The sequence below is a fragment of the Trichoderma camerunense genome, assembly GCF_050948025.1.
Source record: "Trichoderma camerunense strain CBS 138272 chromosome Unknown V8C40scaffold_5, whole genome shotgun sequence".
In the NCBI taxonomy this organism is placed as follows: domain Eukaryota; kingdom Fungi; phylum Ascomycota; class Sordariomycetes; order Hypocreales; family Hypocreaceae; genus Trichoderma; species Trichoderma camerunense.
Genome location: NW_028145365.1, coordinates 1457977 through 1476771, shown reverse-complemented (window position 1 = coordinate 1476771; position 18795 = coordinate 1457977). Strand labels below are relative to the sequence as shown.

General features: G+C 50.8%; 8 protein-coding genes across 8 annotated transcripts; 5 read left to right on the top strand and 3 right to left on the bottom strand.

Annotated features, from left to right (window-relative positions):
* Window positions 1–123: 123 nt before the first annotated feature.
* V8C40DRAFT_239526 (ketopantoate reductase PanE/ApbA C terminal-domain-containing protein) lies at window positions 124–2155 on the top strand. The gene has a single exon (XM_083214653.1). The coding sequence runs from the start codon at window positions 846–848 to the stop codon at window positions 1890–1892; it is 1047 nt and encodes a 348-aa protein (XP_083075722.1). The 5' UTR covers window positions 124–845; the 3' UTR covers window positions 1893–2155.
* Window positions 2156–2325: 170 nt separating this feature from the next.
* On the top strand, window positions 2326–4019 carry V8C40DRAFT_239523 (2EXR domain-containing protein). Its single transcript, XM_083214652.1, has one exon. It carries the CDS (start codon window positions 3019–3021, stop codon window positions 3901–3903), a length of 885 nt encoding a protein of 294 aa, XP_083075721.1. The 5' UTR covers window positions 2326–3018; the 3' UTR covers window positions 3904–4019.
* Window positions 4020–4436: 417 nt separating this feature from the next.
* V8C40DRAFT_178492 (PDCD5-related protein) lies at window positions 4437–5380 on the top strand. The gene is made up of 3 exons (XM_083211703.1): window positions 4437–4749; window positions 4840–4940; window positions 4996–5380. The coding sequence occupies exons 1-3, from the start codon at window positions 4726–4728 to the stop codon at window positions 5273–5275; spliced, it is 405 nt and encodes a 134-aa protein (XP_083075720.1). The 5' UTR covers window positions 4437–4725; the 3' UTR covers window positions 5276–5380.
* On the bottom strand, window positions 5349–7435 carry V8C40DRAFT_239516 (ubiquinone biosynthesis protein COQ4). Its single transcript, XM_083214651.1, has 2 exons — window positions 6767–7435; window positions 5349–6303 (listed from the first exon to the last, which is right to left on the bottom strand). Exons 1-2 carry the CDS (start codon window positions 7080–7082, stop codon window positions 5657–5659), a joined length of 963 nt encoding a protein of 320 aa, XP_083075719.1. The 5' UTR covers window positions 7083–7435; the 3' UTR covers window positions 5349–5656.
* A 146-nt stretch (window positions 7436–7581) lies between these two features.
* Window positions 7582–8508, top strand: V8C40DRAFT_239515 (uncharacterized protein). Its single transcript, XM_083214650.1, has 3 exons — window positions 7582–7659; window positions 7715–7772; window positions 7923–8508. The coding sequence occupies exons 2-3, from the start codon at window positions 7748–7750 to the stop codon at window positions 8108–8110; spliced, it is 213 nt and encodes a 70-aa protein (XP_083075718.1). The 5' UTR covers window positions 7582–7659; window positions 7715–7747; the 3' UTR covers window positions 8111–8508.
* Window positions 8509–9435: 927 nt separating this feature from the next.
* Window positions 9436–10577, top strand: V8C40DRAFT_263951 (uncharacterized protein; the record flags this gene model as incomplete). The annotated part of the gene is made up of 4 exons (XM_083219509.1): window positions 9436–9536; window positions 9625–9916; window positions 9998–10285; window positions 10362–10577. The coding sequence occupies 4 exons, from the start codon at window positions 9436–9438 to the stop codon at window positions 10575–10577; spliced, it is 897 nt and encodes a 298-aa protein (XP_083075717.1).
* Window positions 10578–11297: 720 nt separating this feature from the next.
* Window positions 11298–12993, bottom strand: V8C40DRAFT_239506 (uncharacterized protein). Its single transcript, XM_083214649.1, has 3 exons — window positions 12636–12993; window positions 11682–12532; window positions 11298–11618 (listed from the first exon to the last, which is right to left on the bottom strand). The coding sequence occupies exons 1-3, from the start codon at window positions 12693–12695 to the stop codon at window positions 11537–11539; spliced, it is 993 nt and encodes a 330-aa protein (XP_083075716.1). The 5' UTR covers window positions 12696–12993; the 3' UTR covers window positions 11298–11536.
* A 767-nt stretch (window positions 12994–13760) lies between these two features.
* V8C40DRAFT_178445 (flavin-containing monooxygenase) lies at window positions 13761–16334 on the bottom strand. The gene is made up of 4 exons (XM_083211702.1): window positions 15935–16334; window positions 15831–15861; window positions 15349–15773; window positions 13761–15283 (listed from the first exon to the last, which is right to left on the bottom strand). Exons 1-4 carry the CDS (start codon window positions 16154–16156, stop codon window positions 14126–14128), a joined length of 1836 nt encoding a protein of 611 aa, XP_083075715.1. The 5' UTR covers window positions 16157–16334; the 3' UTR covers window positions 13761–14125.
* Between the last annotated feature and the right edge of the window lie 2461 nt (window positions 16335–18795).

Below are 18795 nucleotides of genomic sequence, written 5' to 3'. Positions count from 1 at the left end.
TCCCTGGTGCCTTACGTTATCGGAAAATTAGTTGCTTATCGGGGCACATTTATCTATCGGGCCACCATCCCGCAGTGGATCTTCAGCGAGAAAAAAAGAACCGGATACAACATATGGACAATTGGAACGGACACCGGCCAAAGCTCATTATCTACGCTCCTGCAATTCTTCCCCCCTTATATCGCCCAAGGATACGAATTGCTCGTTCAACAACCACATTCATTGCCCACCCATAGAGAAATTCACTGCAGATCGCCAAACTGCCGACCCTTTGCTTGAATCACCTCTTCACGAGCACCACTTTGTCGAAACCCGAGGCCATAGCACGAGCACGAGCGAAATAGTCCACCCACATACGGGGACAGATCGAGGCGCCGACTTCCAACCCTTCGACATACTCGCAATCCCCAGTTTCAGCTGCAGCTCGCCGACGGTTCTCGGCAGTCTTCACGGTGGCGAGCTCAGTTCGACCGCGGCTATCCGCACGGATATGTCAGAGGCCCTCAACATGGACTGGCGATAGCATCTGCCGAGGCCGGTGCTATGGCACGGTGGCATCGACCTCTGACAGCGGCAACAGCTCTTCTAAATCATCACACGGCTCCTCGTCTACTGAAGCGAGCTCCCGATTCTCCGTACCTAGGCCGTGGTCCAAAGCCCTCGGACCCGACTCTGCAACCGCCAAACCGTCCTCTTCCTCTACGCCGAGATTCTCCGTGCCCTCGGTGCTGCTCCCTCCCGAGGCCGCCAAATCGCCTTCAGTACACAAGATACACATCCTTGGAGATGACGAGAGATCAAGATTCATAGCCCATGCCCTGTCCGGTGTCTACGACTCTGTTGAGATGCTGGGGTGGAAGAGGAGCTCACCATCGCTGTCGGCATCACCTTCTTTCTCGTCAAAGTACCGCAACGTCTACAAGTCCCGTCACGGTGACCATCGCAAGATGAAGCTTGAGCACGTGTCTGTAACTCCCAAAGCCATCACGAGAGATGACAATTCACACATCGACCAGCTGCTCGTAGCTGGCGCGGGACACGACGCAGTTGAAGCATTACAATCTGTCAAGCACCGCATCGACAAGGACACGACGGTGTGTCTGATGACAGATGGGCTGGGTGTGCTGGAAGAAGTGAGGCAGCGGATTTTTCGTGGGACCGAATCGAGCCCCAGCTTCCTCCTTGGCCATATGAGCCATCGGTTGGCTTTTAACCGGGGCCAGGATTCGGTCAAGGAACTGCGGTTCGGAAAGACGCAGCTGACATTTGGTGATTTCGGCCGCGAGGTGGAAAAGACGGAGACGAGGATGAACTTTGTCAAGGCCCTGCAGGGCGTCAAGGACCTCAATTCGTCCCTCACGCCGTTTGACAAGTGGCTCCATTTCAAGCTCCCGTCGGTCATTCTGGATTCCGTTGTGGAGCCCGTGTGCGTCCTATTAGAGATACCGTATGCCGGACTCTTGCGAAATCCTGCCGCCCAGCGGATGATGCACCGGCTGCTGACCGAGATTGTCTCGGTGGTGGATGCCATGCCCGAATTGGAGGGCTCCGCCGCGATACGCGACTTCATCCGCGGCAATCGGATCAAGCAGCTCATCTACAGCCGCATCATGGCGAGGCGGAGCGTATCATCGGTCGAGCTGGATCGGCAGATCCAAAAGGGCCTGCCCACAGACGTCGACTACCTCAACGGCTTCTTCATACGGCGCGGCCATGAGCTGGGCATCCAGCTGCCCACCAACATCATGATGAGGGACATGATCAAGGCTAAGCACTCGCTGGCCATTGAGAAGCTCAATTCGTACGTGCCCGTCGAGGAGACGTCAGTGCCCAGCCACATGTCGTTTCGATATCGAACCTTGCCCGCTTCAAGCCGCGGCAAGCTCGTGTAAATTACATTTACTAGCCTGGACGGAACATGGAGTGAATCCACTTTTGTATACTTACTTTTTTCTATGTCTCTTTTTGTATTTGGACTTGAAGCATTAGCAACGGCGTGGGGGGGAAGACAGGCGTTCTGTATCGTCGGATGCTTGTACTGCAAAGGCACGGCACGACGTACACGAATGAAATACAAGATATCAATGAACATACCGTATACTTCGTACATGCACCTGCACCTGCACCTGCACCTTGAACAATACTAGTATAATTCATACAGGACCGAATTACGAAAGATACGGCGCCAGCGAATCGGTGAAGGAAACGTGGTGTACTATCTCGCGTCCGAGGGCAGGCAATTTCCCCCTTGCCTTGACGCGCCCGTTTCGCGGTCGGCGATTTACGGCACTATATTCGAAAGTCCTTGGCGTGCAGTTGCGAATCGTCTTTTCGGCCTGAGCCGTGCCGGCACATTTTCGATCCTACCCAAGTTTAAAGGCCTGCGCAACAGACTTTTTAACATGCCTTAGCAAGGCTGCAATGCTACCTTATGAAGCCATACCCGCGTACACTGCAACACTGCAACTCTCGCCCCCTTCGGACTCAGAGTCCTGTCCGATGCAGCCGGCTTCAACGCAAATACTAGCTCGATACGTCACGATGGGCAGCTGAAAGACCGGGGGAAACCAACCCAACCCATCTCGACCATGGATGGACCAAGCGGGGTTGGCAAACCAACTCCATAGAGGCCTACGATATCATAGGTTGGAGTTAGTTCGCCGAGGTGCTCAACGCCAGTCCCGTGTCTCTAATTTACCCCATCATTTAATCCCTTGAGCTCTCCTTTCTTTTTTTTTATATTCGGCTTCACGAGAATTTCTCCTCCCATTTCTTCTTCTCTTTCTTTCTTTTCTTTACTTTTACATCACTTGGTTCCGTTGTAAAGCTACCTGTATTTCCCCACCAGTTCTTCCTTCGGTGCGTGTAAGCAGAGCTCACTTACACACTTATACGCTTGATTTAGAGTTCGTCTGCATATACACGGCATAACTCTAAAAAAGAGGAAAAAGAAGAAAGAAAATAAAAAAAGAAAGAAACTCATACACGATCACAGAAATCTGGAAATCATTGATCATCATGTCTTCTTTCAAACCGCTTTCCACATTTCCCCTCTTCTCCAGATTCCCCCCAGAGCTGCGCCTAAAGATCTGGCACGAGAGCTTGCCGGATCTGGACGGCATCACGTTACACAGCTACAAGAAAGGATGCTGGGGTCTCCGAAGCCTACCAAAATCAGAGGTCGATCTGATACTCGATCAAATGCTTGTCATGGAAGAGGATACAATCGACTATGATTTCCGCCATGAGATGTTGGACCCTGTGCAAGTTGAGCTTCCCATGGCGTTTGTCAATCGCGAAGCACGCAGCGTTGCCTTGTCTTGGATGCGCAAGCGAGGCGTCGAGATGCGCTTCGACAAGGGCAGAAACTGCCACGTCTTTGAGGAGCGGTTTGACCCGAGGCGCGATGCCCTCTTCATCACCCAAAATCAGTGGGATGACTTTTGTCTCGAGCCCTTTGACCGGCTCGCGCAGCCAGATCTCTCCAGTCTCACTGTCAAGAGCGACGCGGATCTCACACGCATTGCCATTCCTCACCCGACGGTTGGGACGGATTGCTCTTCGTTGGCTGAAGTGTTCCACTGGTTCCCTCATCTAGAGGTCCTGTTCGTCGTCTTGGACTTGAGAATAGACCCCAAGATTGAGATGCTGCTGAGGAAGGGAGACCGCAAGCAGGCCAAGGCCCGTATGCAGAACCAACAGTGGGTAGTCGAGGATGCGGAAGAAAACACGCTGGTCTGGAATGGCGCGAATCGTCGCTTCCAGTGGCAAGGCAGTGCCGGCTTGGGCAATACGGCGCTATATAGAAGAATGGAAGAAGTCGCTAGAGAGATCCGTGGAAGGCTTGTGGCGAGACAGACGGGAAGCTTCAAGATCCAGCCTGTGTACGCCGTCAAGGGATGATGGTATGAGTGTGTTTTGGATTGATTCATGAGGGATGATAATTTTTGATTCATGTTACGGGCTTTATGAATTAGGATTGGGATTGGGATTGGGATTGGGATTGGGATTGGGATTGGCATGGGACTGGGTTATCATTAGGATGGGATGGGATGGGATGGGATGGGATGGGATGGGATGGGATAGCATGGCATTGATATCATTTGGCAGCGGATGTTAATCTTGGGGTTCTCTTCTCCTTCTTTTCTTCTCTACCTCTTCTTCTTCTCATTAATATTTTAGCATTTAACATCTTTTTTTGGGTATGCATGACTTTGACGATTCGTATTAGTCGAGATGAAGCAATGCTCTTCTTTTGTCCTTTACCTCCACTTACAGATTCATTGACCGAGGCTCTATGGTTCGATGATAAATTTGTCAAGTGGCGTCATCTGCCGTAGCCACAGTAGCAATCAATACTACATGCAGCACAGATGAATACCTGAATACCACCTCCTACCGTGATTCGTATTGCCGCTCCCCCACCGTGTGTTGTTGATTTGTTGATTGTGTGATATCTCAAATGTTCCCTGCAGCTATTCCCACCTTCCAAACTCGTCCCACAGCTACCTATATTATAGCTGTTATAGCTGCTATAGCATGCCACTACAATAGGTACATTTGCCCAGTATACGGATCACGTGTTGTAGAGCTACCCCTCCAAAAAGCCGCTGAATAACCTTGAAATTATTACCAAAGCTATGCCTGCCGAAAAAAGGCCCCGCAGCACGATGACGACTGTGTAAACTTTTGAATCCATACAAGACAAAAGGGCAGCTTTTCGACATGGACGAATCAGAGCTGGAACAGGTCAGTCTGTTTGATATTCCTCCCTTGATTATCTCCCTTTGATATCGTACTCGTACATACAAGTATAAGCTCTCATACAACAGTCTGCAGATCCGGAAAGCTCGTCTTGAGCAGCTCAAGGCGCAGGGAGGCGGTGGTGGAGGCTCTCGCAATGGCGGAGCTTCAGGCCAGGACGGAGAGAGACAGAGACAGTGAGTCACTAGACTGGAAAAGACCAAAAACACAGCTAAACAGGCCACACTCTAGACAAGCAGACGAAGCTCGGCAGCAGATGCTCAACCAGATCCTCCACCCCGAAGCCGCTGACCGTCTCGGCCGCATCCGACTCGTCAAGGAGCAGCGCGCAATCGACATCGAGAACCGGCTCCTCACGCTGGCGCAGACGGGCCAGCTGCGGCAAAAGGTGACGGAGGCGCAGCTCAAGGACCTGCTGACGGCCGTGGCAGACAACCAGGAACAGGAGAAGATTGTTGTGAGCAGGCGAAAGGGCTGGGACGACGATGATGATGACTTGTTGGATTTGTGAGCGGGCACTGAATTGGGGGGTTTTCTTCTTTTTTTTCCCCCTCTATTTTCTTCAATATGGTATTGACTACCTACGCGTACCTATTCATCTCCTAGTTTTTTGGTTGCTTAATCTTACAAAAGGTACAAAGTCTGTTGAACGTGCATGGGATAAGGCAACGTGCATGGGATAAGGGGAGAGACAAAAAAAAAAAGATCATTGAAAAAAAGAAAGAAGGGGGGGAAATAGTACACAGCTCATGAGGGCTACATGTCAAGATGACCTCGAGAGTCTTCAAAGTCATCAAAACCAGAAAGAAAAAACCCCCCAGAGAAAGAGAGAAGAGAAAACAGCCCTCAATTGAGACACAACCACCATGGTATATCATACACACCACACTCGTCAAAACCCGTTGGCCCGCATCTCCTTGAGCCGCTTCTTCTCCTCCCTCTCCCGCTTGCGAATCTCTCGCAGGTCCGGCGGCTGCTCAATGCCCAGCTCCCGTCTCAGGTCATCAACATCCCGCTCTAGCTCCTCCTCCCAGAAGACGTTGATAATCTCCTTGCTACGCACGCCGTTCTTGACTGCCCACGGCATGTACACGCTGAAGAAGCGGCGCCTCTCGGCCGGCTTGAGCGTCGCCACGGCTAGCATGCTCAGCCCCGTCATGGGAATCAGCGTGTTGGCAAACTCAAAGGCCTTGAGCGCAACCTCGCCCTCACGCACGGTGGGCAGGCCCGTCAGCGCGTGATAAAAGTCGTGGCACTCGCGGTACCGCTGCATCACATAGGCACACTCCTCGTCATCAATGTACCGCACCGGCGACCGAGTGTCTGGGGACACGCCCTCGCGGTCCAGCCAGGAGACGTAGGCGCGGCCGACGGAGTTCTCCGGCAAGGCGCGCAGGGCCGGGATGCTCAGCGTCTTGGAGCTGATTCGCGGACGCAGGCGAAGGATTCGACGGCCTGTGGGATGGGCCAACATGGCGTCGCGGAGGCGGTAGATGAAGTAGGGGGTCGCCGTGGCCTCGCCCAGGGTGGCTATGAGATCTGCGATTTTGTCAGAATCTTGTTATTTGAACGTGTGTGTGTGCGTGTGCCATGTTATCTGTCATGTGTCATGTCATATTCTATGTCTCTACCCATCTCTCCATATCTCGTCTATCCTCGCTTTCTCTTCTTGCTCATCATCCGACTCTCTCGCCTTCTTTCTCTTCAACTCGAGGGGGAAGCAAGGGGGTCGTCTCAGCCGTCATACAAATCCTGCAAAAGCGGACCCGGCATTGTTTGCTTTTTCTAACCCCAAGGCCATGCAGGATAGCTGAAAAGCAAGAACAGAAAGGCAAAGGCTAGGGGGGGCTAGGAAACCAGCAGGGGAGGGGAGAAAAAGAAAGAGAGGTGAGGGAACAGCGTAACAGCGTATACTATCGGCTTAGCGTAGCACCCGCAAGGGAAAGATGAGGGGCCAAGAAGAAACAAAGTGAAGAATATCGTATCGAAAGTCAAGGCGTACCAGCACGATAGGGATTCAGCAGCGACATGATGCCAGATCCGAGCGCCATGCCTGCTTGCTCGATCCTGGTCAAGGGCACATGGCCGGGATACTTGGGCGGAGGCCGGTTGAGTGCAGAGAAGCTGCGAGCCGTGGCACTTGCGGCCGGTCTCGTGGCCGTCGAGGAGCGGCAGATTGCATGTCGTGAGGGTGATGATGGTGTTGTTGGTGTTGGTGACGGCGATACCAGGGCCGGCGCTGTCGAGGCCGAGAGCCTGCTCGAAGACCAAGCCGCTGCTCGGAGCCCAGACCGGGCTCTCACCAGAGGCGCTTCCATTTCCGTCTTTTGCCGCAGGGCTAGTGCAGCAGGATGCGGTGCGTTGCGAGCGGCTGAAAATAGAACGAGTACTGTACTCGTACAGACGCTCGCAAGATGAAGGGGGAGGAAACAAGGCAAACAACCGATCAACGGAATTCGCCCGCCTTTGGTGCTCCGGCAGTCCCCTGTCGCGGTGTCTCTTGTCTCGCACACCACCCAATTCCCTCTCCAGCCGCGCTCTTGCGTGCTGTAATTTCAAACGAGGAATACGAGGGGCTTGAAAATGTCTCCCATTGGACGCCTGAGCGAGAACTTGAAGTCGGCGAAAACAACTCAGGAATCAAAAAGAGACGGACGAGGTTGGATTGAGGACCAAGATTTTGGGCCGATCGGATGACTGCCGATCCAGGAACTAATAATTTGTGGGGGGAAATCCATCCATACTAGACTTGATTTTGGTTGATCAGTTCATTCAGCCACCGACGAGATAAAGCCGGAGGAGTGTGTGTCTTGTTATTGTTATTCCGCATGATCAGACCGAGAGGCTTGCATTTGTGCTCCCACATGTGATTCTCGCGCTGATGTAGTACCAAGTGTATGTGAATCAAGCTCAATGGTCTGAAGTAGAGTCTACCTAATACCACCACCAGCAATGGCACCAGAAACCGGGTAGTTGTGAGCCCATGGAAACAACTTTTGGCCCGCAGAGTAAGCTTCTCACTCCATGTAAGACATCAATGGTAGCATCCTGCTCTTGTCAGGCACACTGCGCTCCTAATCTCCGCGCTGATTCACTCACTCACACAAAAGCAAAGCACATGTCGGCTTAAAGATGGGCGCGCTCTGACAAGCTGAAAGGATACTTGCTTTTGCTTTTGCTTGCTCTCACGCAAGCGCCCAGGGGGAAAAAAGCCACTCGGAACGACAACTGCAAGGTTCATGCTCTTCTCATTTCCACAGCATCAAGCACAGACGTTTCTGACCCCTCCTCTCAACGAATTGATTTGCCGGCAAAAGTTCTCATGCCCGGCAGAACGAAAAAATGAGTGGACGGGAATAGATGGAGGAGAACCCCACACGTATGTGGGAGCACAAATCTAAACCTGCCACACATGAGCAGTCCTTGGTTTCTGGGCGCATAATCTGTGTAACACAATGACCTGTCTGGATGACTTGTACTTTTCGTCCCCTTGTTCATTTTTGAAGAGGGGAGACAGAGGGGAAGAGGGGGAGGAGAGAAAGGCTTTGGGCTGGCCTTCGTTAGGTGCCTATATTGTTTGGATTGCTGAGATCTTTCCCCATGTCTCTAGATGGGCAATGCATGGCCTGATGTTCAAGAAGAGCTATAGCAAAATATCGTAGAATGAACAATAGCATATTGATGAAAGAGTATACCTCTTCCCCCTCTTCGTTTTAAGAGATAGGTACGATAACAAGCTGCAAGCCAGTCTTTTAGCTACCTGTACACAGCATCAAATGTAGCAGCCATCTGCCGGTGGCTTGTAAAAATCCAGGCACGCGTCTGGTGTGCCGCCACAACATCTGGATACATGCGTCTACATATCGCAGATGTAGAGTTACGTCTCAGTTCTATTTTCCTACGGCGCTTCAGCAGGTATCCCCGTGTAGTTCATCTTGTCCATTATGTTGCTCTAGTCATTTCATTGGAGTAGCTGGCTGCGTCTTATTGCCTCTCCTCCTCCGTGAATTCTGACTGCCAAATCATCCCCGCGGCAGCTGGATAAGACATCAGTTTGTTTGCTACTCGCAACCTCGCTACTCTCCGCCATATTTTCAATCTTTTCTCTTTTTATTTCTAGCTGCTTCAGCGCGGGAACTTGCACCAGAAATAACCTTTTGCTCTCTCCCCTCTCCTTTCGTGTGCTCCCCTTCCCCACCCATTCTCCCAGTCAACGACGTATCCCGTGTAACTGGCTCTCGAACACAGCAGAAAATTCTTGTACTCTATTGTGTTATTCTTCGAGGCCCCGAGTGGGAATACTTCTTCCATCAACGGAGCCTTCTGGGGGGATCGCTTGGGTGCATAAAAGGAGCCCTCGACTCCTGTCCTGGTCCTCGATGTTGTCCTGAGCAGAGCCAGATATAAGGCAGCTATCAGCGATAACAGCTCCACTACCAGCCTTGAGGTACCCAGGCAGTTGCAAACGCGAATACGAAACAACTGCAAACGCAGCAGCAAACGGAAAAAACAGCAGCTGCAATTCCCATTGTTGTTGTTTTCTCTCTTCTGCTCCTTCCTATTTATTATCCTTCTTCACCCCCTTCCTTTGTCTCCTCTCTTCTCTCTTTTCACCCTTTAAAGCGCTTTCATCTTTCTGGATGATTTGCAGCATCTGCGCAGGCTTTGAACATGCCTATGATATTTTCAGAACACATGGAGCAATACGATCTCGAAATCGTGTTTCCTCGAAATGCGAACTTTGTGGTACCGTATCAACGGACAGAGGTCGAGTACGTAGATGATTGCGTTTCATTCCATTCCAGTCATGTTTTTCTGCCGCTGCTGCTGACTCTCCCTTTCTTCCTTGCCCATCTCTAGTATCGTCGTCATCCATGGTCTCAACATTGAGGCCAATTACTATGTGCACAGAGACACCTGGTCCTACTGTGGCAAGATGTGGCCCAGGGATATCCTCCCTAGCTGCTTTGAAAAGCGTTGCCGCGTCATGCTCTTCTCCTACAATGACGGACTCTCCGTGAATGACGAAGACACTCGATTCATCAAGCATTGTGATCGGCTTCTTCGACTTCTCATGGAGAACCGACTTGACGACCCTACTCGACCAATCGTCTTCATCTGCCACGACATTGGTGGGATTATCGTCAAAGAGGTTAGTTCAAGGACCTTTTCTTTGTAGAAGCAACTCAAAAGAGTTGACAGCTAACGTTGCATTTTGCAATGCTCAATGTAGGCATTGGCCAAGGCCCATTTGGACAAGACCGGCACCATTCATATCATTGATCAGTGCACTCGCATGCTAGTCTTTTTCAACACTCCTCACCACAACGTTGCCAAGTCTGTGCGAAACATTGCCAGCGCTGCCGTCCGTCCCACGCCTCCTGAAGTCCTTGACATGCTGGACAAGGCATGCAACGAGCACGTTGAACGCATCGCACCTCTGGAGAACCGAGGCCGTCTCTACCGCCGACGTGTTGTCATCAACTTCCATGGCACTAACTGGTACCGTGGCAAGCAGCTCGTATGTTGATCCCCTTACATCATTTCTCCCTTTTCAAGAGCAAGCCGACTAATTGATTGACCTCTTTCGTCTCAAGCTTGTTGAAAAGGAAGACGCCGTGATCAATGCCAGACCCGAATATTGGGAGAAGCATTTCGCCATCTACGGCGATCACACGTCCATTTGCAGGTATCCAAACAGCGAGGACATCACCTGCGAGACTGTTCTCAAGACGATTGGCCTCAACACCTATCTTGCCTTGCGTATGTTCCCTACTCTCGAAATTATCCACAGGGCGAAGTTTCGCCTTTGAAGGATACACTGTCCCAGAAACCAAAAGGAGCACCCACTAAGTTGCCTAGAATTGGATTGCTAGACGCGAAACATTTGCGAACGCGAGCTCTCCGGCCACCTTTTATACCGTCTCCCCGGCACTCGTCTCGGCTCGCTATTTTTTGGGATTGATTTAATCAAGGCGAACAGGCACTTACATAGATTGATTCGTTGCACTCGTTTGATGATAAGTAATTGGTAGTTTTGGGCGTTTCGGTAGTGCTTTTGGGAGGGTAGTAAAACTAAATGAGACTGACGCTTTTCAATACTGCTGCCGTCGTGATCAACTAAATTGCGTACGCTACCATGACTGTATTTTCTTCTTTTTCGTTTTCTTGTTCGTTTTGAGTACATTCTCGCCTTGTATTATCAGTGATGCGTGGCTCTTCCTCATTCGTTCTCTTTGTTCCTGCTTCCTGAGGTGCATCCGTGTAACCACGTACCCAAAACACAGGCACAAGACGCACTACGAAATGCCAACATTCAGCCTCCAGCTTTCAACTTTCAACTTTCAAAGTAAACTACTTGAGCAACGCTGCAATCTGTCCAATTCGAACTTTTCTTCTGCCACGATTAAATCCAGTTAAAGCAGAAGAACCGTCAATATAGAGAGCCATTGACCGCTGTCAGCTACTATCAAGCTGCAGCAAGGACCGCTTCTGGTAGATCCTCCCCGCTGAACGTCATCGACACTTTACGATTAAAACACACGTTTTTATTGAGCCTGCTAATGCTGTGTTTCCTAACAGCAAATTTCCTGAACCGAAAGGTGTCTACGCCCTGATGCATCTACGCCCAGACACATCTTTCATCATTACAAATTCCAAGTAATGGTCAAGATCTCAGCCGCAAGAGATCACCCTAATTATTCCATAGACACGCCTTTCCACACGCCGGAGGACCTGTTCCCAAAGAATTCAATTTTAAACCATGCCTAAGTCACTCTTCACCATTGATCATCGGGAGACCTTTCCCGGTGATGGACAAGACCGAGTACAAGACCCAGAACGAAACAACCAAACTGTTCTAGCATCAGCATCAAGAATAGCACCGGTCAGCGAAAGAGAGGATGATGGAGCCATACATCACCAATGCAATTGTAAGTGGTCTGTTTCTTTTGAAGTTGGCCATGGTAGGCCTGACTTGTACTGAAGACAACACGGCGCCCGTGTAAGCAGACACGGGCGACAACAGCGAAGAGTGGTCCCGGAGGAAACCATAGCTGCCATCATCTTGGAACAAGTAACGGCGAGGCTGCTGAAACATGAGCAGCGTGTTGAGGCGCGCCATGTTCAGCTCGCCATACGCGAATCGCTCGTCGATTTGGCCATTGAGTTTGCCGTGATCACGGAGTATCCGCTCGACAAACTCCTGCCAGTCGTCAAAGTTCATGTCATCCGGCAACAGCTTGTTTGCTTTTGCAATGCGAAAGTCGCTCTCGTGTGCAATAAGGGCTATATACGAGTACACGAAGCCCATCGCGCACTTCCAAAGCTTGCTGTGCTCGCAAGGCTTGCGTTTCGAGAATCGCGTTTGGCGTCGTACAAGCCCTGCAGCCCGAAGCATCTGAAACTCAGGACCATAGGAGCATCCTTTAGGGCACTCAAGATGTTCTAACCAGAACTGAGGATCGAGAAGATACCTTGGAAATGGTTTGACGAAGATCTTGCCTTTGGTCCAGAGCAGGTGTGTATCCATCTTCTCAGTTACCAAGATCTCGAGACCAAGAGCTTCCTGATGGTGGAGAGCTTGCGGAGGCTTGGACTTGCCAAGGATGGAGAAGTAAGGCGATGCTTCCGACAATCGCTCGATATTGAGATCATGCTTCAAGAAGTGTTGAACCCGGTTGTGTGGTACACCTACCCAGGCTGGTCCATTGCGGAAAGAAGCAGGTAGCATGCGTCGGAGCTCGCTTTCGGTGAGACGAGTCTCTTCCTGCTTAGGGGGGTCAGCAAAAGACACCTTCTAGCCATTGTTATCAGTGACATAACACTGGAAAGTGGATGTGAAGAATGAGATTATCTGTGCGAAGACTTACCTTTTTCTCAGTCTCAGTGGGAGTTGGAGATTCCATCGTGTTTGAATGCTGTTGATGCATATTATCAAAAGGTCAACGGACGACAAAAGTGATCAAAACGAAGCGACAACTAGAAGCGCTCCAGACACAGCTTTATAACAACAGACTACCTAGGTGGCATCGGCCTAGTAAAGGAGAGACAAAGGACGGCGGCCCAGACGATTGACAGGGCACAAGTACGGCGAATAAGAGACGGCCAGCATTTGAGACCAGGCAGTCAGCATCGCGAGACGCGGCCTCGGTTCTATTGGAGCTTCACTTTACTGCTTTTCACACTATCCGGTGGCTTGCTTTAGGAGATGGAAACAAAATACATCATTGTCTCTAAATAATTACACCACGTGCGACACCTAGGAGCGGCACAGACGACGATCAGCACCGAGAACCCGGTATCCAGAGCTGTGCTCACATTCACTAAAGGGATGGTGAGCTGATGGCGAAGCTCCAGCCCCCTAGCCGCAGCATCTCAACCGGCTCCTCTCGCTACCTTTGACTAAGTGGCCTAGTCTTACTGCCTCTGTCTCGAAGCGATCCGTGTCCATTGGCGTTCTCGGCTGGTTGGCGGACGTGTTTAGCTGAGTTCTAGGCCCATCCTTGCCGCCTGACGGTGCTAATACAAGTAGTAATATGCTACAGCAAACAGACCAGCAAACTGAAACTTGCAAACCAGGTCGATTGAAGCCCGACGTCAGTAGCCAAGCCCGACAGCCCTGTCTCATCATTCCGTGCCCCGGATAGCCTCTTCTCCCCTGTCCAGCAGGGGTTGAAAGCCACTTTATGAGAGCTTGTACAGGTACGAAGAGTACTCAAGCACTTGTCTGCCAAGAATTCTTGCATTCACACCCTCTCTCTCAGCCTCCGGAACTTTAGATCCAACCCGCGCAGAACATAACCCACAGTCCCATCACAGACAAGCAGGCTGCATATGCCGGGCCGCCCTCCTAATGTCTCGAAATTACCACTTTCTGGCGGTGTGACGGGATGGGGGTGGCTGCCGTCCTACTAAGACACCCTCATGTGCCGTGCGCCGCACCGCAAAAGAAGAAAAGTCACGGAAGAGAAAAATATGTTGGGGGCAGCACCCTACGATAAGTGGGTGTACATGTAAGAGAGGGCCAGATTCATCTGAGAGAGATCGGGTGCGGGTCAGTACTGGCGATGGGAGCAAAAATGCCCGATGCTCATGACCGTCGGCCGCACCTACGAGACATCAAGAGCGGCTTGTGCGAGGGCGGCTGGCTCAAAGCCTTGCTCGTAAGTGTGTTCGTGTCTCATTATCATTATCTAGGTCATTATCATTTCATGCGCTTTGAGCGAGCTGTTCATCCAAGTGTCCTGTCCTCGGGCCCCGATGCATCTTTGTCCTTGTCCCCCTTTTCTTATGCGGTTTTTCGATGTGACCCCAGTCCCCCGATCACCATTTGCTTGGTGTCATTTTGCAATCGCCGATCTCATAGTTCCGTTTCACTCGGCCGATTTTCACAGATGATCGAGTCGGGCCACTCGGTCTCGACCTTGTCGGCCTCCTCCACCTCGTCCGCTTCCTCCACTTCCTCCACCTCCTCCACTTCAACCACTTCGATCACTTCAGCAGTCTTGGCTACCTCAGCAATCTTGATCACCTGAATCTCCTCCATCTTCTCAGCCCTCTTGACCAGCCCCTCGTTGGCCTTTTCGATGGCCGCCCGAGCACCGGCCCATGGCTTTCTCCCTCTGCCCATGTCAAAAAGCCTGTATACTGCCGAGACATTGGGTCCGTCCATGATGAACTTGTAGAGCGTCCTGTTCTTCCACCAAAATTTCCATGCCTCCCAGCCCCAGCCCTCAAGTCGTTCAATGACACCGGTTCCGGCCGCAGCATTGAGCCATGTATACGTGCCTCGAATGTCTACGCGGAGACCAAGGAATGCTATGGGGCCACGCTCGAGGGCCCGTACCATGAAATTATAATGAGAATCAATCTCTCTCTTCATTGCCCGTGGCGAGGGGAGAGGATAGCTACCCGACCACATGCTGGCAAGTGCCATGGTGGCGAGGTCGTAGAGAACAAACGTAGGCCGCAGCGTCGTTAGGCTGCCAAGCACTGCCAGTGACTCGGGATATCGTTCTGATAGGATGCCGTGGTAGAGTCTTTGGTATTCATTATCCTTGTTGTGGTGCTTTGCACCCTTGAGCTCCTCAAATGAGTCCATTGAGAACTCAATATCGGCGGGATGGCCCTCGCCTTTGATGAGTGACAGATCGTGGTAGTAGCCACAGCAAAAGATGATGGCGTCAACGTCTGTAATCTCGCTGCCGTCCTTGAACACCACGGTTCGGGGACCAGCAACGCCCATGATGCCGGGGTAAATCTTGACGTCGCCGCTGTCTAATAGACCAGGCAGTTCATCGCACACAAATGGACTGCGATATAGCGGGCCGCTGACGGGGCCGCTGAAGCAGGGGTGAGCCCTCAAGGTTGGAAAGGCATAGCTTTGTGCGAGACCGATGGCTTTGCCGGCAAAGTAATTCGTAGCGTGGGGAGACAGTCGCATACAGAGTCGGATCATCGAATCCGTACGACGGGTCATGTAATGGTCCCACGGTCGTCCTCCAATTGTTCTGGGGATCTATACACCACCCTGTCAGCAATCTGTTTCAATCATGGTCCTAGAGGCTGCCGTTGATCATTTACCAGAGAACACCGGCTCCTGCTGCTGAGATACAGCTTGTTTGCGCCGGCCTGCTTCAAGAAGCTCAGGGTATCGGCTCCGGTCGAGCCCAGGCCGACAACCAAGACGTTCTTTCCGGTGTATCTTGTCGGGTCTTTGAAGTCGCGGGAGTGGATGGCGTCTCCGGCGAACTTTTCGATGCCCTTGATCTCGGGCATATTCATGACGCTCAAGCCGCCCGTCGCCATGACGACTCGGTCATACTCTCGCTCCTCTTCCTCGCCGGTTTTTGTGTGCTTGGTGGATACGATCCACACGCCATCTTCTTCGTCTCGTCGAATGCTCGTCACGGCCGTCGAAAGCTCGATGTGCTTGATAAGCTCGAATTTGTCTGCATATGCCTCGAGGTAGTCGGCGATCTGCTGTGCGGAAGGGAATGACGGATAGTCTGTTGCATAACTTGATCAGCAATATTTCCGAGTGTTTCGACATGCTCGTATCTTACCATCGGGCATCGGGAAATCTGTAAAAGAATTCTGCAGGATAATGTCTTTGCATGAGCCTCACGTGCCAACATCAAACTTGGTTTCCAGAGTCACAACCACTCACTGTTTCTTTCGACATGTTCACCCTCGTACCGGGGAATGCTGACACTTGCTGCGCATCCGTGGAATGGTGCCAATTGCCTCCAAGATATTCATTCTGCTCCAAGGCTCTCACATTCAGGCCCTGCTCGACCAGATTTTTCACCGCCAGCAGGCCCGTGACGCCTGTGCCCACGACGCACACATTGTTTCCCAAGCCGCCTTTACCCGTGCCGTATGTGTCCATTCTGGCGCCAGTCTTGGTGAGAGTTTTTCCCCCTCTATGCTACAGAGGCTCCCGTTATGAGAAAGGCTGAGGGACAAGGAGGGAAAAAAGCTGTCGAGGTTGGTGGGTGCGCAAAATGGAGCTCATGGCCGTTGGGCATCTAGCTCAGGGGTGTTTCCCTATTGCCCGTCCCGTCAGCTAGTGCCATCTAAGAAAGAAAGAAAATCAGCTTCCAATGGCACAGCTAGCGATGTGGACAATGGTTGGAGGTGTGGATCCGCCTGGGCGCCGTTGAAGATGCTCCCGGACGCTAGAACGATAAGAGCAGGTTGGACGACGATGCTTACTCTATTTTATGTATATGTGCTGATGTTTTTTTTTCCCACAGGTCAACTATTCGAAGCAAAGAGTTTATCGTCATATGTTGGCTCCGATTTGCGATTCAGCTCCGTCTTAGACTGATTGCGGTGTTTCTACGGTTCAGAAGGTGTCAACGGAGCATGTTGAACCAGCGCAACAGTCATGCTCAAGCCCGTGATGACACCCACGATTGGCTACTGGCTTGCGAGCATGCTACAATGCAGATAATATCAAAGAAACGAATCAGGTCTAGACACGAAAAACTACTCCATTGCAGCACATTAATGCGCATTTCTCAACCTAACAAGACCATATGTTTTGACATATCATTCCTTTGAGTGGTGATCTCCCGCAAAGAATGAGGCCGTTAGACGAGCAAGTTGATGGCGGAGAGGGCCTTTGGTGAAATATTAGAAGATCGGCGTCGATGCTTTCTCTGTGATGTCGTGTTCTCTGGAAATCTGGTTGAAGAGTGCCGAACGAAACGAGCAATCCCAGCTAGCTGCTGCGACACTTACTGCTGTGACTGTGGACCCGTCGAGATGCTTCGGACGCTAAACCGATGGAATTTGACGGATCCACGACCGGATTTGTGGATCTGCGGAGCTTATGAATACGGGCCGGCCCGGATAATGGAATGCTGAAAAGGTCAGCTTGTTGTGTTGGATTGGTGAGAATCTTTTGCTGAAGTTTTGCGGACAGTCTGAAGGGTTCCTCTATTCAAAATCTGGCCGTTGCTTCCGCCTATCGTAGCCTCAAAGGAAGTATAACAGACTCGTGAATCGAGGGGTAAGTTGAAGAGGTTGTCAGTCAGCGACGAGCTGTCGTCTACCGAAATACTTGCCATTAAACTAGGGTGGAAACGACATAGCTTGGCTTTTATTACCATATGAGAGATTGCCAGAAGCTGGACATCTTGACCTAGCAGCAAAGTGGTCGCCATCGAAGTAGTTGGAAATCGAGGGCTGTCATCAAATCATTGCCATTGCAGATATGTGGGAACCGGTTGTGTTCGCAAAACTGCGGGGTGCCAAGGTTAGCAACACATATATCCATCGTCATAAGATGTAGAACAAGTTCTATTGAATGATCTGTTGGCGCATTGCTCTGACAGCTGTAACACATCAAACCAAATCGCTCCCATGATGGAGCACAGTAGGCGATTGAGACAAAATCTAACAAATAGAGTATTGGTTCAATATAAGAATGATGAGACAGACATTGGGAGTTAATTAACATAGAGAACCTGTACTAGACGCATAATGGTGAACCGCAGCAATAGTTCCCCTAGACTCTGACAAATTTCGAGGTCAGTATCACCAGCGAGGATGAGAACCCATTACTTGAACCAAACATCTCCCCTCATAAATATCGTAAGCACTAAGGCCCCCATTCACCAAACTCGAGCATATGTCAATATTGTTGCATAGCTCAAAAGTCTAAAGAAAACGTGGAAGTTAAGAGGATGTCGAGAGCTCCATTTCCGTGAACGAATTTCCTCCCGCAAAGTCATTCTTGCACGAGGGGTTCTTCTGAAGAATCGGCCGAGGTATCACATCAAATTTGTTGAAATCTAGAGTCGTGAATCAGTGCGGAGCCCGTAGCAATGGCAATAAAGGAGCGAAGCAGAAGAGATGCATCAGTTGCAGCTCACAGCTACAGGCACGATGGGGGAGGGTCGACGGATTTATGCGTGAATCCAATGAACTTCTACCATTGATAGGTAGTTCATTAAATGGTGATTTTTTTTATCCTGAGAATAGAGTAGATAGGTACCTAGATTTTCAAGAAAATCGTTAGGCACGTACTCGCAGAATGATACTGGGGAAGTACTGCTCCTTCCTCTGTCACGTTTCGTTGGATGGGCAAGAGCTCCTAGCACACTCACCGCCTAACAAGAGGGGATTTCTCCTCTTCTTCCTCGCCATTAATATTTTATCCCTTGTTCAAGCGAGATCTCTCTATCGCATTCATTTTCACAATATCGGGTTCATTCTCAAGATTAGTTGTTGCGCAAGCAAAAGGCCACTTCCGGGATTCGTCCGAAGCATGGGCCATGATGCATCGCACAGCCAGTCTTTTCTCTGCATAATTCGACTCGCTATCATGACTGACGATGTTTTTCAGAGACTGAATCCCCTTTTGACAGCCATTAGCTGTTTGATTCTTCAAAGATATGCGGAGATGGCTGCCAAGCCTAATAGGGCTCGTCAACGAGGAGCAATCGCCGCATCGTCCCCTTAATCGTACGCAGCATTTCAACAGTGACAGAAGCCCTACCATGCCGCCGCGGAGAAAGC

Bases quoted from the DNA above. Each gene is read 5' to 3' on its own strand.
- V8C40DRAFT_178492 (XM_083211703.1), top strand. From the start codon at position 4,726: ATGGACGAATCAGAGCTGGAACAG. The intron at 4,750-4,839 runs GTCAGTCTGTTT...AACAGTCTGCAG, and splicing joins ACGAATCAGAGCTGGAACAG to ATCCGGAAAGCTCGTCTTGA. The intron at 4,941-4,995 runs GTGAGTCACTAG...GCCACACTCTAG, and splicing joins GACGGAGAGAGACAGAGACA to ACAAGCAGACGAAGCTCGGC.
- V8C40DRAFT_239516 (XM_083214651.1), bottom strand. From the start codon at position 7,082: ATGGAAGCGCCTCTGGTGAGAGCCCGGTCTGGGCTCCGAGCAGCGGCT. The intron at 6,304-6,766 runs GTACGCCTTGAC...ACAAAATCGCAG, and splicing joins GCTGAATCCCTATCGTGCTG to ATCTCATAGCCACCCTGGGC.
- V8C40DRAFT_239506 (XM_083214649.1), bottom strand. From the start codon at position 12,695: ATGCATCAACAGCATTCAAACACGATGGAATCTCCAACTCCCACTGAG. The intron at 12,533-12,635 runs GTAAGTCTTCGC...CCCCCTAAGCAG, and splicing joins CCACTGAGACTGAGAAAAAG to GAAGAGACTCGTCTCACCGA. The intron at 11,619-11,681 runs GTATGGCTCCAT...ATGCTAGAACAG, and splicing joins CTTACAATTGCATTGGTGAT to TTTGGTTGTTTCGTTCTGGG.
- V8C40DRAFT_178445 (XM_083211702.1), bottom strand. From the start codon at position 16,156: ATGGACACATACGGCACGGGTAAAGGCGGCTTGGGAAACAATGTGTGC. The intron at 15,862-15,934 runs GTGAGTGGTTGT...ATTATCCTGCAG, and splicing joins TGAACATGTCGAAAGAAACA to AATTCTTTTACAGATTTCCC. The intron at 15,284-15,348 runs GTAAATGATCAA...GGTGGTGTATAG, and splicing joins GCAGGAGCCGGTGTTCTCTG to ATCCCCAGAACAATTGGAGG.
- V8C40DRAFT_239515 (XM_083214650.1), top strand. From the start codon at position 7,748: ATGGAAACAACTTTTGGCCCGCAGA. The intron at 7,773-7,922 runs GTAAGCTTCTCA...ACAAGCTGAAAG, and splicing joins AACAACTTTTGGCCCGCAGA to GATACTTGCTTTTGCTTTTG.
- V8C40DRAFT_239526 (XM_083214653.1), top strand. From the start codon at position 846: ATGCTGGGGTGGAAGAGGAGCTCACCATCGCTGTCGGCATCACCTTCT.
- V8C40DRAFT_239523 (XM_083214652.1), top strand. From the start codon at position 3,019: ATGTCTTCTTTCAAACCGCTTTCCACATTTCCCCTCTTCTCCAGATTC.